The 20,036-nt window shown below is 43.4% G+C and overlaps 1 protein-coding gene across 2 annotated transcripts in view; it reads left to right on the top strand.

The window, feature by feature from the left end:
* ZBTB8B (zinc finger and BTB domain containing 8B) overlaps positions 1–12,717 on the top strand; it is a 64,056-nt gene extending 51,339 nt beyond the window's left edge. For both annotated transcript variants that reach the window (XM_078680727.1, XM_078680728.1), the window contains exon 4: positions 9,118–12,717. In XM_078680727.1, the coding sequence (XP_078536853.1) occupies positions 9,118–9,450 (333 nt within the window). In that variant the 3' untranslated portion in view covers positions 9,451–12,717. The remainder of the gene's footprint in view (positions 1–9,117) is intronic.
* The last annotated feature ends 7,319 nt before the right edge of the window (positions 12,718–20,036 follow it).

The following is a 20,036-nucleotide window of genomic DNA, read 5'->3' on the forward strand; positions in this document are numbered from 1 at the left end:
CAATGCACCATACACTCCAAATACCACTCAGTGCCACATAATTACTCTACTGAATACAACATACACTCCCCATATTACCACTCAGTGCCACATAATTACACTCCATATAATTAGTCTTCTCAATGCAACGTAAATACACTCCACATAATACCACTCAGTGCCGTATAATTACACACCTCATACTTACACTAGTCAATGCAACATAAATACACTCTATCTATCACACTCACTCTATCGCCATCACTCTATCTATCTATTGCCCTCACTCTATCTATCTATCGCTTCACCACAGCATCACTCAGCACCACCACAGCATCACTCATGGAAAATACAACTCACTAGGCGCTACCATAGCATCAATGAACTCCACAGCATCAATCGTCGCCACCACAACATCACTCAGCGCCACCACAGCATCAATCTGTGCAACCATTCAACAACTGGTTCAAATATGTTCTCTCAATGTTTCAAGCTTTATTACAAATGTCACAAAAAGATGTTAATATTTCACTTCTGTTCTTGGATTTTCGTCACAATAAAATACAATTAACATATTCTTCACAATTTTTTTTTACAAAAGTTTAAGCTACTGCTATTATAAATTACAATAACTTTTATTTCAGTATTAATTATTAAAAACTGTAAAAGCCATTGTTATTTGAAATATCAATACATCTAAGTCACGTAAATACAACACATATTGCATTACAAATGCTATAGGTGTCACATTTGCAACAGTGAAAACTATTGGCATTGTAAATGACAAAGCAATTAAGTTTGCTATTTTCAAAACCAACACATAAATAAAAAATGTGTCATTTACAATACCAATAGCTCAAACTTTCCTAATGCGAGACCTATTGCATTGCAAATGCTTGTTCTCTGTTTAAACTTACTCTTGTTTTCAGTGTGGCAGGAGTAGCACACCTTCTTGGTGTTTTGGATAATCACTCGTAGCCAGGTTGGGGGCTCATTTTAAAACAATTTATTATGTAATATTTATGATTTGTGACAAGAATAGTATTAAAATATTGGTTTCCGTGTATTGAAGATAAAGGCAGCCGTGAATCCTAGTTAGTGCAAAGTTCTTTAATTGGATGTTGGTCACGAAGGTAATCATAGGGGAACGGGAGCCATCTGAACGTGTGTTGATTGTCCGAGTTTTTTTATGTTCACTCGACATTGACAAGCAGTGTGCGAAGAACTCAAGAAATATGTTGTACAGTGTGTCTTGGGGATTATTAATGCTAATTGAGGTCCATCTGTTAGAACTGAGGACTCCTGAGGCGGAAGCCGGGAGTTTAGGACTCTTATATTTTAAAAATCATTACTGTTACTAAGATAGCACTGCTTCTTTTTAATTCACGCATTTTGCACATATGTTCCTTTAATTGTTTCTCCCCCTCGCCGCACTCTCCCTACCTTGTGGCTTTCCTTCCTGGGACTTTTGTGGCCTTAGGGAGCCGATTTCGGGCTCCTGCTGATCACCGGCCTCAATTCCTCTCGGCGCCGATTTTGGGCGCCATCTTGGGGGAGGACGAGGACAGCGCTCTAGTGTTGCGGCCGATTTGGGGCCTATACACTATAAATTGGGTATGTGAAATCCTGTTCCTTTGTTAGAACTGAGGACTCCTGAGGCGGAAGCCGGGAGTTTAGGACTCTTATATTTTAAAAATCATTACTGTTACTAAGATAGCACTGCTTCTTTTTAATTCACGCATTTTGCACATATGTTCCTTTAATTGTTTCCCCCCCTCGCCGCACTCTCCCTACCTTGTGGCTTTCCTTCCTGGGACTTTTGTGGCCTTAGGGAGCTGATTTCGGGCTCCTGCTGATCACCGGCCTCAATTCCTTTCGGCGCCGATTTCGGGCGCCATCTTGGGGGAGGACGAGGACAGCGCTCTAGTCTTGCGGCCGATTTGGGGCCTATACACTATAAATTGGGTATGTGAAAAATTGTTCCTCTCTTAGACATGAGGACTCCTGAGGCGAAAGCCGGGAGTTTAGGACTCTTATATTTTAAAAATCATTACTGTTACTAAGATAGCACTGCTTCTTTTTAATTCACGCATTTTGCACATATGTTCCTTTAATTGATTCCCCCCCTCGCCGCACTCTCCCTACCTTGTGGCTTTCCTTCCTGGGACTTTTGTGGCCTTAGGGAACCGATTTCGGGCTCCTGCTGATCACCAGCCTCAATTCCTCTCGGCGCCGATTTCGGGCGCCATCTTGGGGGAGGACGAGGACAGCGCTCTAGTGTTGCGGCCGATTTGGGGCCTATACACTATAAAATGAATGCCACCTCCCGTCCGCGCAGCGGGCGGGCGCGCCAGAGGCAAGCCCGTCTGTGCCGGACTGGGCCGTGGGCCAGAAACGTTGGCCGTTTCCCCGGGACATCGCAGTATCTATACACGGGGAAAACTTTTGGAATTAAAACCTACGAATAACCCCTTGGAACATTTGAAATTCAGCACTAGATGACCCTTGGCCGAGAGGCCATGGTCGGGCGGGAACCATGCATGAGAAGAGAAATGCCGGAAACACTACAACTCTTTCAAGATGGTACTTTTAAACTGTAGGTCCCTCCCAAAACATGCCGTCGAAATCAATCTACTGATCCAAGATTTGAAACTGGATTTCTTGTTTCTAACGGAGACATGGCTGTCACCGAATTCAGGAGCAGATATTGTCACGGCACTCCCAGGTGGCTTTAGTATGCAATGCCAACATAGGCCTTATGGGAAAGGAGGTGGACTAGCGATAATACATAGAGACAAATTTGTCTGCAGAGTATCAGAGGGTAGTGTCAATGACTGCGAAAGCACTCTTTTTAATTTGCAGATCACTCCGAATAAATCACTATCAGGCCTACTAATATATCGCCCTCCGGGCAGTCCTGGTCAATTCACAGGATCACTCTTAGAGAACACCATTGCCTTAGCCTCGGTTGCACCCAATTTTATCCTACTGGGGGATTTAAATTTTCATTCTAATGACCCATGTGATAAGGGTGCTATGGATCTTAAGCTTGAGTTGAAATCCCTGGAGCTGGAGCAAAAAAATGAAGATGCCACCCATATTAAAGGGCATCTTCTTGACCCCATATTCACGAATGTTTTACATTTGGTATCAAGGCCCCCCCTCCCTTTACCTTGGTCTGACCATTTCTTGGTCCTATTTGAATGGCAAATTAATACTGACCTTCCACAGATTCAGGCGCCACGCACTTTAGAGAGAGTGTGGTCCAAACTCCCTATGGAAAGCTGGACTCACAGACTGGAGCAGACAATTCCCCTTTCGGATCCTGACCCCGTAGAGGCGTATAAAAACCTCACAAACAGGCTCAATAGCTCCCTTGACTCCGTCCTTCCCAAAAAAATATTGGAAAAGAAGAGCAGGATTTTTAAAACTCCATGGTACACCCCTGAACTTCGAGAACTAAGGAAAATATGCAAAAAAGCTGAACGCACTTGGAGAAAAGATTGGGCCTCCCACAATAAATTCAAGTATAGAGCAGCTATGTGGACCTACAAATTATCCCGGAAATTGGCGCAAGCCGCGTACTATGAGGAGAAAATTAGAATTTCTTCTAATTCATCTAGAGAGACATTTAAGATGTCCCCCAACTGGGCAAGAGGCATCGGAAGCTAGGTGCAATCAACTTGCCGCTTTCTTTGAAAACAAAATTCAAAATATACTAAAAACTCTGCCGCAGAATGACCAATCCTTTGACCTAGCTCACTCTTTGGCCTCTCCTTCTGCCCCTCGCCTTGACTCGTTTGCTCCAATTTCTAAGGACGACCTCCAAAAAATTCTGCACTCCGTAAAGAGTGGTTCTCCTAATGACCCTGCTCCTATGCATATTTTGAATTGGGTAACTGCCACCATTGCCCCAACAATCACAGACCCTCTGAATGCCTCTTTTACTCAGGGAATTGTCCTGCCCAGCTGGAAGCGGGCCATGGTCAAAACGCTCCTTAAAAAACCAGAGCTCGATCCCGCCGAGCTGACTAATTTCCGACCAATCTCGCTGCTGCCGGGTATCAGCAAGTTGGCGGACAAAATACCCAATCGGCAGCTTTCATCTTTCCTAGAAAGTAATAAGCTGCTTCGCAACTCCCAGACAGGTTTCCGCCCAGGGCAGGGAACAGAGTCTGCCCTTTTAGCAGTCGTGGAAGAGGCAAGATGCATCTTGGATTCAGGGGGATCAACGATGGTAATCCTCCTGGATCTAAGCGCAGCCTTCGATACGGTGGACCAATAGATCTTAATCCATCGTCTGAGCAACATGGGAGTGTCAGGTACAGCGCGGCGATGGCTCACATCTTTCTTGGAGAATCGAACCTTCCAGGTTTGGGAAGGGGCAGCACGCTCCAAATTAACCCCCCTCGAGTGCGGGGTCCCACAGGGCTCATCACTGAGCCCTACCTTGTTCAATGCTTATATGGCCCCCCTGGAGGATGTGGTGAATCGATTTGGGATTAAAGTAGTCACCTACGCTGACGACACCCAACTGGTCGTCTCACTCTCCCTAGAAAAACACTGCGTAGAAAATCTTCATTCTTGCCTCTCAGAAATCCACTCCTGGATGAATGACTCACGTCTCAAATTGAATGGAGCTAAAACAGAGCTTATGCTGCTAGGCCATCAATTAGCACCCCTACCTAATTCCATCTGGCCTGTCTGTCTGGGATCTGTACCCACCCCAAAGAATGAATTAAAAAGCCTGGGGGTATGGTTGGAGCAAGATCTTACTTTCAGGACCCAAGCAAAAAAGACAGCGGGCACTTGTATAGGGTTACTTTGTTCTGCTCATAAGATTCTTCCCCTACTGCCAGAGCACTCGAGGAAACTACTTATTCAGGGATTGATCATATCAAGACTGGATTATAGTAACGCCCTCTTCTTGGCTGCCCCCGAATCTACAATTAATACTCTCCAACGAGTCCAGAACTCGACAGCGAGACTGCTTACTGGCACTTCCCGTGGATCGTCAGCCAGACCCGCACTCAAAGCCCTTCACTGGTTACCAATTCGCGAAAGGGTCAAATTCAAGTCCTTATGTATCGCTCACAAGTCCCTGCAGGGGAACGGACCATCTTGTCCGCCCATACAAGGCCACTAGATCGCTTCGTTCCGATCATGGCAATCTGGCCATTGTGCAGAGAGTAAGGCGGACTCGAACTGGGGGACGCCGTTTTTCAGTGAACGTAGCGACCCTGTGGAATGCTCTCCCACCCAGGATCCGGATGGAGTCGAGCTATCTGAAGTTCCGAAAGCTCCTTAAAACTTTTCTATTCCCTCAGGACTCCTAGACGCTGGTACTGTCCTCGGTATTCCTTGTTCTATAGCGCTGGGACGCTCTTGGGCAGCCATGCGCTCTACAAATCCATTTTCATTTCATTGTTTTTATTTTAAGAAATGAGTGTGTTGAATGAGTGGAATTGGGGTCTCCGGGCACAATATGATAAATTAATGTTGTAAATTTATTTTTATTACGAGATATTTAATCAATCAATATTTAATGAATTGAAATGTATATAAAATGTTAAAATAGAATGTATTATGAATTGATGTGCACTATTGTTGTGTGTCATAGGTCTTCTTGACATTAAGCAAGGGCATAAGTAATAGAGGTGGAGCGGTAATAATAATTGTTGCACCTGGTACCTGGAGCAGAATATACTGGAGTAGGAGGCTGTAGAGAGGGCATAATGTAGACAATATGGAGCAATGGTCTAGAGAGAACCTAATATAGCAGGCTCTAACAAAGCAATTCTGATGAGGCAGTCGTTAGCAAATGTTGCACAATCAGAAACGAATTGCCAAGGGGCATAGACTAGAAAAAGGGACATGACAAGAAACACAGAAACAAGACCAATACAAAAGAAACCACGGACTGAAGAATGCAGGGTAATACCGGAGACCACTGGATCAGGGAGCAATGGATGCTGAGTAAAGGGAAACAGCACAATGAGCAACAAGATTAACTGAAGGCATTGAGAAAAGGACTGAACATTACCAGGGAAAGACTGGCAGACCCTGCAGCAGAGTTGGACAAAGGCAGGAAATGTGTTCTGGTAAACGCAAGAGCCAGAAGGTTCGGCTACAAATTAAATGAGATTTCAGAAGCAGTTTTGGTAGAAAGTATTTCAGCGAGTACCGCTTGGGCATTCTGGGAGCATCAGGTATTTGTTGCATAAGCAGTTACAGGTAGTAGCATGCCCCTGGACTAGCCCGCCCAAAGAAAGTCGATGGAGTGTGCAGTTCCCTCTGTCACAATGCCTGGCAGAAAGGAAGCCAGCCCCTTGCGATCCTGAAAGTTGTATGGGAAGCAATGCATGTAGTCGCCAGAATTTCGTCATGTGCAGCCATTGTATTCTTGGTAATAAAGTGTTTGGGGTGAAGGTCCAGTTTCTGCTGAAGGTCTGTTTTATTGTTTCCTTAACACATGCATAACTTTGGAATCTTTGGTCTATGCACAGGGCTAACGCAAGAGTATTTATTTAGTGATGCTCTGATGGTTAACGGAGAGATGTTAAAAGAGGATCTGAGACTCCGTTTGAGCGGAGCAGCGAAAGCCCCAGAGCTGAAAAATAAAATGGTAATAACACTTTATTTTTCAGCAACCCGTCCCGAACTAAGAGGCCTATTAGGATGGCGGAAGGACCTGCGTCCGTCGGCCACCCCCAAGGTGGAGGGACCGTCCGCAGGGGCAGCGGCAGTCCCTCCGGTGCAATTAGGATGTGACCGCCACCCTGGCGGTCACATCCCGTATCCTTAACCTTGCGGCGTGTGCTGCTTGAAGCAGCACCCACCGCAAGGTTAAAGATGCATGTTTTCCATTTACATGCACAAAGCGGCAGTCACCGCGCGGTGCCTGCCGCTTTGTGCATGTAAATGCAGGGGGGTACCATAGGTACCCCCCATGTACACCCCCCGACACCCTGGGGGCCCGCAACGGGCCCCCAAACCCCAAAGACCACATGCTTTTCCACGGCAGAAAAGCCACAGTGGAAAAGCATGTTGTGATGCACATCGTAATTTGGCGACACTGCCCCCAAATACCCCTCCACACCCCGCGGATCAGCAGCGGACGGACCTGCCGTCCGCCGCTGGTCCCACCGCAATCCCACTGCCATCCTAATCTGGCGGTGGGTGTTTTCTGTGGCCGCGGCGGTGAATCCGCATCCTCAAGGCCAGCGGTGGCTTCCGCTGGCCCGGAGGATGCGGATTCACAGCCATCCTAATCGGCCCCTAAGTATTAGGACGGGGAGGAGCCAGTGCTGCTGAGTGGCAGCAGCAGGGAGCTGTGCACTTTAAAATGTGCATGTCTATTTGGCCGGCCGTCTAGGGACGGCCAGCCAGACATGCACATTTTAAAGTTCTCTAAACTAGCTGTCTTAGACAGCTGGGTGAGAGACAGCGCATACCTACAGTGCTCTTGGGAGCGCTGGGAGAAGCTGCTCTATTCAGTACTGATGCTGCTCTCAAACTGTGAGAGCAGCACCAAGATTGGGTGATGTTTCCTGCATCGGGAGCTTGGAGCTTCCTAGGAGACACTCGATGGAGGAGGACGTCATGCTGCAGAGGTAAATGATTCTTTTTTTGCGTCGCTCCACCCTGTGTACAAGCCAGCCGTCACTGTGGTAAAATCTGCTTTCAGCCGCTCTCCGCTTAGCCAGCCAGCACTTTAACTCAAGAATAAAGATGTTGACCTTCATCTGTGCGCATCTCATCAGAAAGCCTTTGTCGTAATGTAGACACATGCAGTCAAAGGCCAGAGAAGAGGTATAGACCAGCTCTGTTGATATTTGTGAAGCCCTAGTGCCTCACAGCAAAACTTTTTCTGGAAATCGGGGATGTACTTTTTCTGGTTTTCAAGGAGAGCTTTGGCACTGCAGTAGGTCTTGCACACTGCTGACATAAAGTCCACCTTCATATCTACACCTATCTTTGTTTTTACATTTTTGGAATGTTGTCTGGTAAGACGGAGGTGTGTTTGAAAGACTAGTGGAACGTGCATGGCACCAATAGGATTCTGGAAGAAGGGTTCAGTGGACTGTTTTACTTGTGAAATACAACTATGCTGTATCTTGCTCCTTTGAATAAAGGTTTCAGTGCTATACTGTTTGTGTGCTGTTCCATCATTTAAAGGGCTTTATAGTGACAAAGAAGTAAAGGCTGTGTCAAATTTCATAGTTATTCCACACTCTGTGCTGGATGGTGTCAAGTGAGGGAAGGAGTAAACCAAATTATGAGTTAGCCCGTTCTGCTCCATCAATTTACTTGATTTCACTTAGCATAGGCAGCATTATAGACATTGTAGGTGTCATATAATCCTCTGTTATAGAGATGATGCCAAACTGCTTAGTGACCTTCACCAAGATTCTAGGTGTGACTGGCAAGATAGACTTAACTTTGTTGCTGTTTCCAAACTCTTTTGGGATGCCTCTTGTCATTTGGAAAACTAAAAGGGACTTGAGCATCGACATTGAAGAGAGAGAATTCCTACAGTGTATGCCTGTCCTAAGAATCAGATGAGTGAGCCTTCCCCAACCCTGATCTCGGAATGCAGGTCTTAATCTTTCACAGCATTCTTGTCTTAGATCTAACCACATACAGGCATCATAGCTTTGAAATAATTTACCAGTGTAAAACAATTTGAGTGCTGGTCAGGTTTGCCATTAATTGAAAATGTGTTAATGGAGCATGGCCGGACTTAGTTGAAGCTTTGAGTGTGTTGTTGGGAAGCTTTGACTTCAGTTTTCATAACATAGCAAGCTGTTCTCTCCTGCTATCTCAGTTATTAAACGGTAAGTTTTGGGAGCAATATAGATGGCAGCACAGTATTTATACCCCATTCGTGCTTGAATTATTTGTGATACCAAAAGGGATAGATTTTTCATATGTGCAGCCAACCTTGCAGAAGTGCTGGTGTCACCGAGGTCTGTGGCAGTGGCCTGTCTCAAGTGCAGCATTCAGCTTTGCAACACTTGGCAGGTTTTGCCCTCGGGCCAGAGTGGATGAAAAATATTTGGCTGTTTGTGCTTAGAGGGTTAGTAAATTATAGTACTTATGCATAGCGTATTTACTAATAAGCTCTATGTCTTGCAGGTGCATCGAGCAAATCGTCCGATTATTTGCAAAGGCTGCAGAAGGACTTTTACAAGCAGCTTATCCCAAGGACTGCGGCGATTTGGCCTGTGTGACAGTTGCACTTGTGTGACCACCACGCATGACGATTCCATGCCTATAAACCTAAGTCAGATGGAGGCCAACTCAGAGGGCCAAGACAAGGAGGAGTTGGACAATGACTGGCCCATCTACGTTGAGTCTGGTGACGATGACGATGATGATGATGATGATGAAAATGATGCCAATGAAGATGATTCCGATGACAAACCAGAGATCCATCAGAGTGGTTCTGACAGAGAGACGCTCATTTAGTGAAAATCAAAATACAGCAGACACAATTATTGTTCTATTCAGTGATTTGCAGATTTGAATACAAATCTCAAATCTGCTATGTTGTCGAACTTTTTTTGTATTTCTTCTCTCATTGGACCCTTTTGATAGTATCAGGAAGGCTTAGATGGCGTTGCACAGATAACTCATTATTGTGTACTTACTCCATGCTACCATTCAGTTCCTGTGTGCTTAGTTTCCTTCTAATTGAGTTCAAACAGTTCATGAACTACTTAATGGTTCATCTTATCCCTGGTAAAAGCAAGACACAGGAGGGGGTATGAGGCTAAAGAAACAGTAGAGACAAAAACATAGTCACTCTTCACGCGACTGGAGTGAACATTGGGTGCCCCTCACAGGCACTCTTTGCCAGGATTATTGTGAATAGCATGATCACCTGCATGCCTGACATCTCCCTGTCAAAAACAAGCGTGGTGCAGACATCTGTAGACTCTCTAATTGGAATCATATCTGGACAAAGGCTGTTATTTTAGCAAAGACAAGACTTAGCATGCTAATCCGAAATGTTAAGACCATGTACAAGAACGTGAGACCAAATAGCAAAGCATTATTTATTTTGTGAAATGTATAAAAAAATAATTCAACTAATTCTTATGTTAGTTTAAAGAGCAGTTCATTTGATTGGAGTATAGGGAAAGTCCGATAGTAACCTAACGTTTTAATTTAAGAGAGTACTTTGTGATAAACATACTTCTTTCTCAGTTGGGTTTAAAGATTACGGTGCCTAAAAGAGGGAGAGTTTTGGCACAAGGATAGTCGTTTCTGCATTCCGAACATATCGCTTTGACTTAGGCTATGATTACGAGTGGGCCAGTAAATTGCAACCTGTGCGTAACGCCCTGCTTATGCACTGGTCAGAATTACGAGTGTGACTGTATTTAAAGTATCCGAGAATTATGGGATGCGTTAAGTACCTCAGCTGTCGTTAAACTTCAGAAGGATAAACCCGCCGAAATTTAACAGGAAAAATTATACAGTATTTACAGTACCATGCAGATTTTGGTGCGTTAAAACACCAAAATACGCATGTTATGACCCTCAAACTCATGACAGGTGTTATTTATCGCACATGATAAATAATGTACTCGGTGGTATAGTTATCATGTGTAATAAATAATGCCTCAACTTGTAATCAGAGCCTAAGAAATTACAATTTCGATTGATCACCTTTGAATATAAGCCCACCAATTTTACACGGCTTAGAAAATATATACAATTTATTTCGATTAACAGCAATAACTGACTTATTAGTAAGTACCCCCAGCAAATGAAAAATACGCAAATAAAAAATTTAGACAAGTGGTTCTCAGTCAGCAATTCACAACCCTAAAATGAGCTATGTCTCTGGCTTAATGAGTCCCAGTGAACAAGAGAAGACCGAATGTGAATAACGAAATAGGAAATGGAAGTAATAGAACAAACTCTAATGTACTAAGACTGCAACAAAATAGATGCAACAGATTAAACATGTAAATGCACTTTGCATACTTGAAGATCTTGGTGTTAGAACATATTGTCTGACCTGCCAGGGTTTCACACATTTGGTAACACTAAACTTGTGACATCAGAGCAGGCCATGTTTTAGTGTAAAGATATAATTTCTGCTGTCTTTGATCAGTGTAAAATTGATCTTTCCTACAGCAGCTTACCACTACTGTGTTGCCCATTTGGAAATTGTGGTGCAAAGCTCTTTTGCGAAGTTCACCTAAAGTGGTCCTTGCAATTATAGTATTGAATTCGCTGCTAATGACACAGGTTGCATAAACCTGAGCTGTAGGTCGCTTGCTAAACCAGGAACATTTCTTTCTGACATTTCTGTGTGTTTCTGTTTAGGATGAAGATATTTGCACTTCAGGAACGCTTGGGCTTCTAAGGTCCACACTTCATTTGACTGTAGAGGACTTGCAATATAAGTTGCTTGTGTGTTTGCATAGTTTAGGCAGGTGAGGTGCTATTTTGGCATAACTATTATGCACTGTATTACACTGAGACCAGTTGCCATGCTTGAAGTTGGATATTGTAGTATGATGGGTTCTGTGATGGCAGTTAACTTCTTCAGACACTTCAAGTCCCTTGAAATTCAAAGAGTGAACAACCTCTGCTCTGGGAAATATCTGACTGTGATGAGTTCAAACGCATTATAGAGAACTTAGATGCCTTTGACTTCTGACCTCTTTATTGGAATACCTTCCTACAGAAGCACTTTTTGCATCAGATAAGAAACACACTTTATGTAAAGGTTTGCAGTACCTTTGAGAAGTGGCACTACTATTCAAGTGAGCACATTTTAACTGCCAACCTCCGTGAAGCTTACATATTGTGGCAATACCTCCAAATGATATATGTCCTGAAATTGGGTTTTAGAGAAATATAAGCACTTTACTCTATTATTTTGTGACACGATCTGTGGTTTTTTTTCAAGGCCAGTCGTTTTTCCCAGTTAACTCAGTTTCCAGAGATATATCTAGTATGTCTCCAACTGCTCAGAGAGTTTTTCCAGCCTATGATTGCGCCAAGCACTATAGATAAAGATTAACAAGGAATGTTTTGATTTTGTCTTAAATGTATAGGAAAAATGTACAGCTGTGTGTACGTCAGTAGCGACTGACATTTTTTAGTTAGGAAATCGTGTCACTAAGACTCGTCCATCCGCTGATGAGTGAGGTCTAGAAATGTGCAATTTTCGTTAACTGGTAACTACAGAACTAGACCTCTGAATTTTTATTAGCTGTCCAGAGATGAATGCAACTGCAGCATAACTCAGACAGCCTCATGTGCAATATTCAAAGTGGAAGAAAAGACAAAGTCGGCACCTGATGCCAGGTCTGCATGCAGGAGCCTAGGGCTACTCAGATCCAGGCTAGTAGCTGAAGGCCTATTGGATGGTGAAACATGGAAAGGAAAATGGGACTCGTTTCTAGTTTGCCAAGTTTGTGGATTTATCAGTGGCCCTGGTGAAGGACTTTTTTGAAGAGGTGAGACCAGGGATCTGTCAATGAACGAAACCAAAGTTGGAACATGTACTCTGACTACAGACTATCTCTACCGCAGCAGCTAGCTCTGTTTTTAAAAGTTTAAATGTATTGTAAGCTGATTTCAGTGGTGCATTATTGATGTAGTATCTATATTGTATGTTATACATTCCCTAGGAAATGTATGTTTTTGTTATTGTTTGTTCAGTTTTCTTTTATACACAAAGCACTCAAAACATAAATGATGATGAATGATTGTCCTGCTATTGTTGTCATTTACAAAGTGATGGTCATGAACAAACATGGTACAGAGGGCCCAGGACTATGGGAACATGTGAGTAATTTATACTAATTAACATAGTATGGTGATTGTGGTGAGGTTTAATTCAAAACAGCTGGATGTAGGACGCATAACATTTATGCAGCCACATGAGTGATGAAGAGGAATGATTTGTGCCCTTTGCAGGAGGAAAGTCTTGGGATGAAGTGGAAACCTTGCTTTAATTTTCTAGACTATGGGAATCTCAGAAGGGATTGTCTTGTCATGGATTGAGATGAGAGACTGCATGAGGTATCACATTTGCTCTCAGAGGAAGACTTTCTAAATCATAACAGCCATCCTCAATAAAGGAACGCATCTCAAGATGTCCATGTAGCAGTTAATTTCAATACTGAGTCAGACCAGTAGAACGGAGGGTGTTTTACAACTGAGGAACAGCAATTTTAAGAAAACCCGTAAGAAAGTCCTTGCTAACATCAGTATATAAGAGCACCAAAGATTGGAAGGGAGTGGAGAAGTTATTTGGTGTAAAATTAAAGGAAAGCACCTGGGCTTTGCAGTCTGGAATTAGTGTGGTGAATAATTAGTATGTTAGAGGGTTTGAAAACAGCCAGTGGTATAAAATTGAATAGGCAGAAGTCACCCTACAGAACGTTCAGAGAGCTAGACATTATTTCACCTTTCTTATCTGATCCCAAAAATATGAATGGAGTATCCCCTATGAATCTGCATTAACACACCTGACTTATAATGCACATTGGCAATGATCAAATTAATGTCAGTAAACAATAACCTTATAGTTTGGAGCCAACAGGAACGATGAATGTTTCGGCACTTCTCCATACCCACAGCCAAACACAATAGCAATATGTTGGTTAACTGTAGACTTTGACAGGGATAAGAGGGAAGACAGACACTGGATATCACCATTCTGACTGGTCACGGTGCTGGGAACTGACGCCTACTGTTTTTGAGAGTATACGTTCTCTGATTCTGATATACATTCAAGGTTGTCTTTAGTAAAACTTCAATTCAGTGTGTAGATCATAAATATTTTAACTGTCTTCAAAGTGAAGTGGATCCTTTTCGCTTCCTCATGAAATATAGGATCCAAAATGTGCAATAAAAACAGCTGTATAATCTTTCAAGGTAAAAATGTGTTTCCAAACATCACTTAAATCGTTAGAATATGTTGTACCTGGCCTCGTGGCGTGGTTCCCCCCGTTCCTCAGCACCCCGTTAGCCTAGCCCTGCACCCAGAAACCCCTGGTCGTCCCGTCCCCTGTCCGCCCCTCTCCCTACACGACCCTACCAACAGACGACCATCCCCGCATTCCGCCATCCCCCTTCCCGGTACCGGGCGCCCAGAACCTGCATCACCCCACAGGGCCCCCGGCTGCCATTACCCCTCCCGAGGTCCCTGACTCCCTAGGCCTTGCCTGACCCCGGCCCCAGCGAAACTTAGGCTCCAGACGCGCCATGCCCGGCTGGGGGGTAAAGGGCTTCCTGAGTGAGATAAGAGCCAGGAGTTTCGATTGCACCTCCGGCCTCCCCTGGGGGACTGGTTTCTCTCACACCTCTGGCCTTCCCCTGTGGGCCGGTTTCGATCACACCTTTGGCCTCCCCGAGAGCTGGCTCCAGACCCTGCTGAGCGTCTGGGAATTCCCGGACGCATCTTCTAAAGGATCAAACGGCCAACCGACGGAACACTCCGACGACCAGCCCCGAGGCATGAGATCTCCGCCTGCGAGGTCCGGACATCAAAGGGCCACTGCGCTAAATCAAGGCCCGTCCAAGAACTAGCGGGCAGTTGTATCCTGGACAAGAGAGCCCTGCTGATCTGATCGCGGCTCAACCCTTGGGGAAAAGACTGAAACTTGGAACTTATCGAGCCCTGCTGACGCTGTCGCGGCTCATCCTCGTGAAGAAGGAACTGGAACCTCGGAGACCTGCTGACCTCGTCGCGGCTCATCCTTGAACTCTAAGGACATTCGTTGAACACCCTGAGCCCTGCTGACGTGGTCGCGGCTCCTCAAGAACTGACAGACACTCTGTTCACTCCGGATCGAGCCCTGCTGACCTCGTCGCGGCTCGGGAGAGTACTCTGGTCCGGGTGGACCATCGACGCTACCAACACGAACTGGTTCGAGAAGAAGTGAGTGGAGCAGCCAGAACGATCGCCATCTTCCGTATCCCCTGGCTCGAGGATTGAGAGCTGTGCGCAGGGTACGCTCCGTACTGGCCTAATACTGAGACTGTCCCGCTTCCCTCCTCCTTACCACTGAGACTTTACGATCCCTCGATCGCTTGTAAATACGTGTTCATTTTGCCTAAATCTCTACTGTGTGATAAAGAACTTGCTTACTGAAATCCACGGTGTGGTGTCCGTTCATAAGTGTGGTGTGAGCTCCGTGTGTACGATCCTAGACTCGAAGTCCTCCCCGGTGAGGACCTCACGTTAAGACTCGGCAATACTCTTGGGAGAGGTGGGTCACGGAGTGGTCGGGAGAGCATATCCTGGCCCTCTGGGATCGCCCCTTCTAACAGAATAGTTCCTTGTATTCAGCTTCCTCTTTCAAACACGCTTTCAAAAGGAAAACAATGTCCACATTTTTCGCAAGCTCTGGTAGCGGAGTTCTGACTGCAGCGATTAAGTAATTTCTTGCCTACGTAGAATGATGTCAACTACGAAGAAACTTATAGACAATAACTTCAAAATGGCTACTGTCATTTACAAACAAAGTGAGAATTCAGCGGATTCATGGGAAATGCAGTTTGCGTTTGCGTGATGATGCATAGAGTGTCCTCTTGTGACACCAAACCTATCCTTCTCCATAATTAACTTACCACAAGTGAGGTTGGAGTATTGCACTTGTGAATGTCAGGTATGAAAGGTATGCTACTGGTCATGACAAATATAAATGTGGGCTTTTTTTAACTAAGCCTACAACACCCAGAACATTGAGCAGGTTGAGTTTGTATAGGAAAATAACTAAACATCTTGCAAACTGACAAAAGTTATTACAAAGTGAAATGGACATTTGTAAGGATGGAGAAGAAGTTGAAAAAGAATATATGCAAACCTTGTAAAAAAAGCAGAAGAGAAGTACCCTCTTTTACATTAAAAGGAGCTTATGAAAGGAAACCTTGAAGAAAAAAGAAGTTTTTTAAATTAGTTTTACTAGATAGTGAATGTTAATCATCTTGAGCATTTCAGGGAATTGATATTCCATAGACTTATTTTTCTTGAAAATTAAATACAGTAGATTGGTGTGAAGAGTTATGCATAACCGAAACTAATTGCACGTGGTGGTGAAGACAGGTTTGTATCACTTGCGAACTATCAGGCTTCTTCTACTTTTATGGTCTGTTTTGTTAATGAATAAGCTGCTGGTTCGAGCTGCTACCCACGTTTTCCAATCACCTCCTGCAAGTACAGATGTTATTCATTTTGTAAGTCTAACATCTTGAACACCTGCTGGACCCAGCGACAGATACACTTCTGATGCCCTTTTCTGCCAACCTGTGCCAGAAGGTCTGCATCAATTGTTGGGTGTATTTCTACCTGTACTCCCTTTGAACTTTTTATTTTCCAGGCCTGCTGTTTTGAAAGTGCCAGACTACATTTTCATATTGTTGACTTATTCAACACATGATTCACAAATAGAGTTGATTCAGTACATGGCAGAGTCAAAACGTTCTCATGAGCATTCAGTCCAAGACTTGAGAGTGGTAGTGAGGCGATTAACAGCAAGAAGAGATCATAACAAAAGCAGTGATATAAAGGGTTTCCTACATCTACTGCAGCACTTATCTGGTTTGAGACTGACAGCCTATTGGTCACTACTTTCAGAAAGTCTTGCTTTTTGTCTCTCGTTGTATTTGTTCAGCTAGATGTGATATACTCCTGCCTATATCATACCTGGTTGACAGTTTTGTAGTGTTTGTTCCTCTAAGTGATGAGGTAGATTACCCAATAGGAAAAGTGATCACTGTCAGGTGGCTCTATATTTTCACTTGCATTGGGTTACATAGTTTGATCGAAACAAGCTTTTGGAATATTTCTGTTGTTGACTACAACAGGTGTGTAATATGTTAGGTTCACAAAATGATTGACGTCTGTACATGCGGGAGGTCACTGGAATTATTTGCTTGGTAACAGCTCTGTTCAGATTGCTATTGGATGTTGTGAGGTTTTGTAACATTGGCAGCACTAACCTTATTTGATAAATCATTGATTGCAATAAAACCTGAAACATAAAATCTAACATCCCCTTAATAGCCTACATCCCAAAGTTCCAATGCAGAAGATGTTCCATGAGCCTTCAAATTTAGAGATTGGAATGTACAGTAATCTGAATCTTAAAAATGTTGTTTTTACATAACCTTCCACATTCTAACTGATTTATGGTTGGCTTGCAATAATGTTAAAGTATAAAACCAAATCTACAAGTTTATATTGCAATTGTGCTGGAAAGACTTCTTCACAACAATTATCCAACAGTGTTTTCTTTATTTGTCTCTTCCGAACACCCCTTGCAATCTCTTGAGGATATCTGGTGGGGGTAATTATTCTAGCACAGTACAAAAAGAGAGAGACCCTTCAAAACACCAAGGATACAGGGTCACAGGGACAGAAACCCAATAGACCTCCCCTAGGCAGAGACAGGGACTAGTGAAAGTGTAAACTGTGCAAACATATACACAACACATAAATATATATTTATTCATTTTGATCACATAAAATTCATAAAACATACAAATAAAGACCTCACCATACCGTGTACGATTCAATATTTTTCACAGCACTTTCCATCACACATCATAAGATCATGAATTCATATACATTTTAACATTTCAAAGACCAAATATGGCAAGAAATCTGCAAAATATGCTCATCTACACGTTTCGGTGGGTATACCGAATAAATGCGAATAGATGGTGGAATGAACTCCGGTTCTTTCTTAATTGTAAAGTACTCAAGGCAAAAGTTATGCATGCAAGCTTGACTAATGTGCTCTGTCCCAATTGCACAAAAGTGATCATGAAGGTAAGTGGTGCATCGTCATGCACCATTCAAGCTGCACTGCGAGTTACATGCGTCAACAAACATATGAGAATTCTTTGATCCAAGTAATCCACATTTATTCCATAACGTTCAAAGATTTTTTCAAATTAATAACAGAGGCAATGTGATTCCAAGCTTCAGATGCTAAAAGACATGCCGATCCGAGCTTTATCCAGTAGCACAATGGAAATTCACTATCCGTCCCAGGCAACCATATGAAAATCCAACCATTGATTTCGGGCTTAAAGCCCTTCTTCAGGAGTGACTAAAATGTAAGCATGGGTGGATTTTGCTAATTGGCAATCTGCGAAATTGCGTATTTACGGATTCGCAATCCGCTAACTCTCGCGAATTTTGCGGATTCCTTTTTTTTGTGTGTTCGCAAGTGTTTCTGCCATTTCGCAAGGGTTTTTTACCAGTTTGCAAACGCGAACTTACTTGTCGGGTAGCAACGGTCGCGAACATGTTGTTTCTACGTCTGGTTCATCACAGCACCCTCTGTTTCACCACTGCCACCCTCTGTTTCACCACTGCCACCCTCTAGTTCATCACTGTAGATTATGGGGGGAAAAGCACACTTGCCCTGCCTCAACTGACATGAATGAATTAGGGGCTGACTAATGTGTCACTGAATTTGAACTTCCAGGCTGGCACCTGCTTCCTTATCTGTAATTGCTTTCTGTTGCAGTGTAATTTTTTAACAGGACCTTTGTTGTATACTTGTAGCTATTCTCTGAGCCTGCTGTGAGGGTCAGATCAGGGTCATAGAATAGTTGCAAGTAGGCAACTGAACTCTGAAGGGGCCCCTCAGGAAGCACTACAGGGAATGGTTACTAATGATAAGATTGAACTTTTGCACCTGCTGAGTGCTTTCAGATTTGCAAAAATCCAAATATCCAGCAGCATCCACAAAAAATAATCCTTCCAGGCACTGCAGGGAATGGTTACTAATGATAAGATTGAACTTTTGCACCTGCTGACTGCTTTCAGTTTTGCAAAAATCCAAATATCCAGCAGCATCCACAAAAAGTAATCCTTCCAGGTCAAGATCCAAATCAAAGTGACCAGCACATGAAGAAAGCACTGGGAGGAGCCTGCTGGACAGGAACAGGAAGTTGGAGACTGTGGGGCACTTCCTTCCTCCCACCCACCCCCAAAATGGACTCCTTGCAAAAAAAAAGTGCAGGCAAATGTCAACCTGAGGAGTTATTCTGATAAAAATCATAATTTTCAAGGTTTATGCTGCCTGCTGGTGGATTTCTTGTGCGAAATTGCAAATTTTGCAATCTCGCAATTGCGAGATTGTCGCTGCCCGCCGCATCTACGTGTTCGCAAGTGTTTACTCTCGCAAAATTGTATAGTATTCTAGTTGGCAAGTGCGACCAAGCAAAAAATCCGCTTCGCACGGATTTACGAATTTTCGGCAAGTTCGCGAGAGTTCGCGGATTGCGAATTTGCCGAAAATCCGCAAAATCCGCGAGCGGAACGGATTTTACGCACATGCTTACTAAAATGTAAAAATAGTAATAAGCCGATCAACATCGTAGGGAATCTAAATAAACAGTAACTTAAACATCTCATAATAAAATATATGTATATCGTATATAAATGTGCAGTCCTTAGTACTGTGCTCAAATCCGCCATATGTTGAATTCAGAATATTACCTAAACATGCTTGTGGTTGCACCAAATTATATATGTAATTGTAATAAAGACAAATAAATGAATAAAGAAAACAGATAAATAGTGCCATCCTCTAAGTAAAACATGAACAAACCATTATAACAGAAATCCATCACGAGTCCGACAGTTTACTCAAGTTGCCAGAGAAGTACAAAGAAGACTTTGAAACTGGCGCTTCAACTGGCATTTGTGAAACCTACTAAAAATGAGCTCAATATCAGCTGCTCGTTTTAAACCCAGTGAAATCTCCACTGGTGCCACCATTACTGAACTCGAAACACACTGCGTGACTTCTGAGTGCAAGACCAAATAATAGATGTGGTAAAAATACGTGAACACCCTTACTACAAAAACGAAACCTGTGTTTCTGCAGTGAAGTTTTCTGTTACAAAACAACCCTCCCCCCAAAAAAAAAAATTATGCATAATAAATAAAACATGAGCCTCCGTATGTAGTTGGCATTATTCAAGATTTGAACGTTATGGAATAAATATGGTGTACTTGGATTATCATATGTTTGTTGACTCGTGTGAGAGGTGTGGCG

Source organism: Lissotriton helveticus, chromosome 3_1 (assembly GCF_964261635.1).
Source record: "Lissotriton helveticus chromosome 3_1, aLisHel1.1, whole genome shotgun sequence".
NCBI lineage: Eukaryota > Metazoa > Chordata > Amphibia > Caudata > Salamandridae > Lissotriton > Lissotriton helveticus.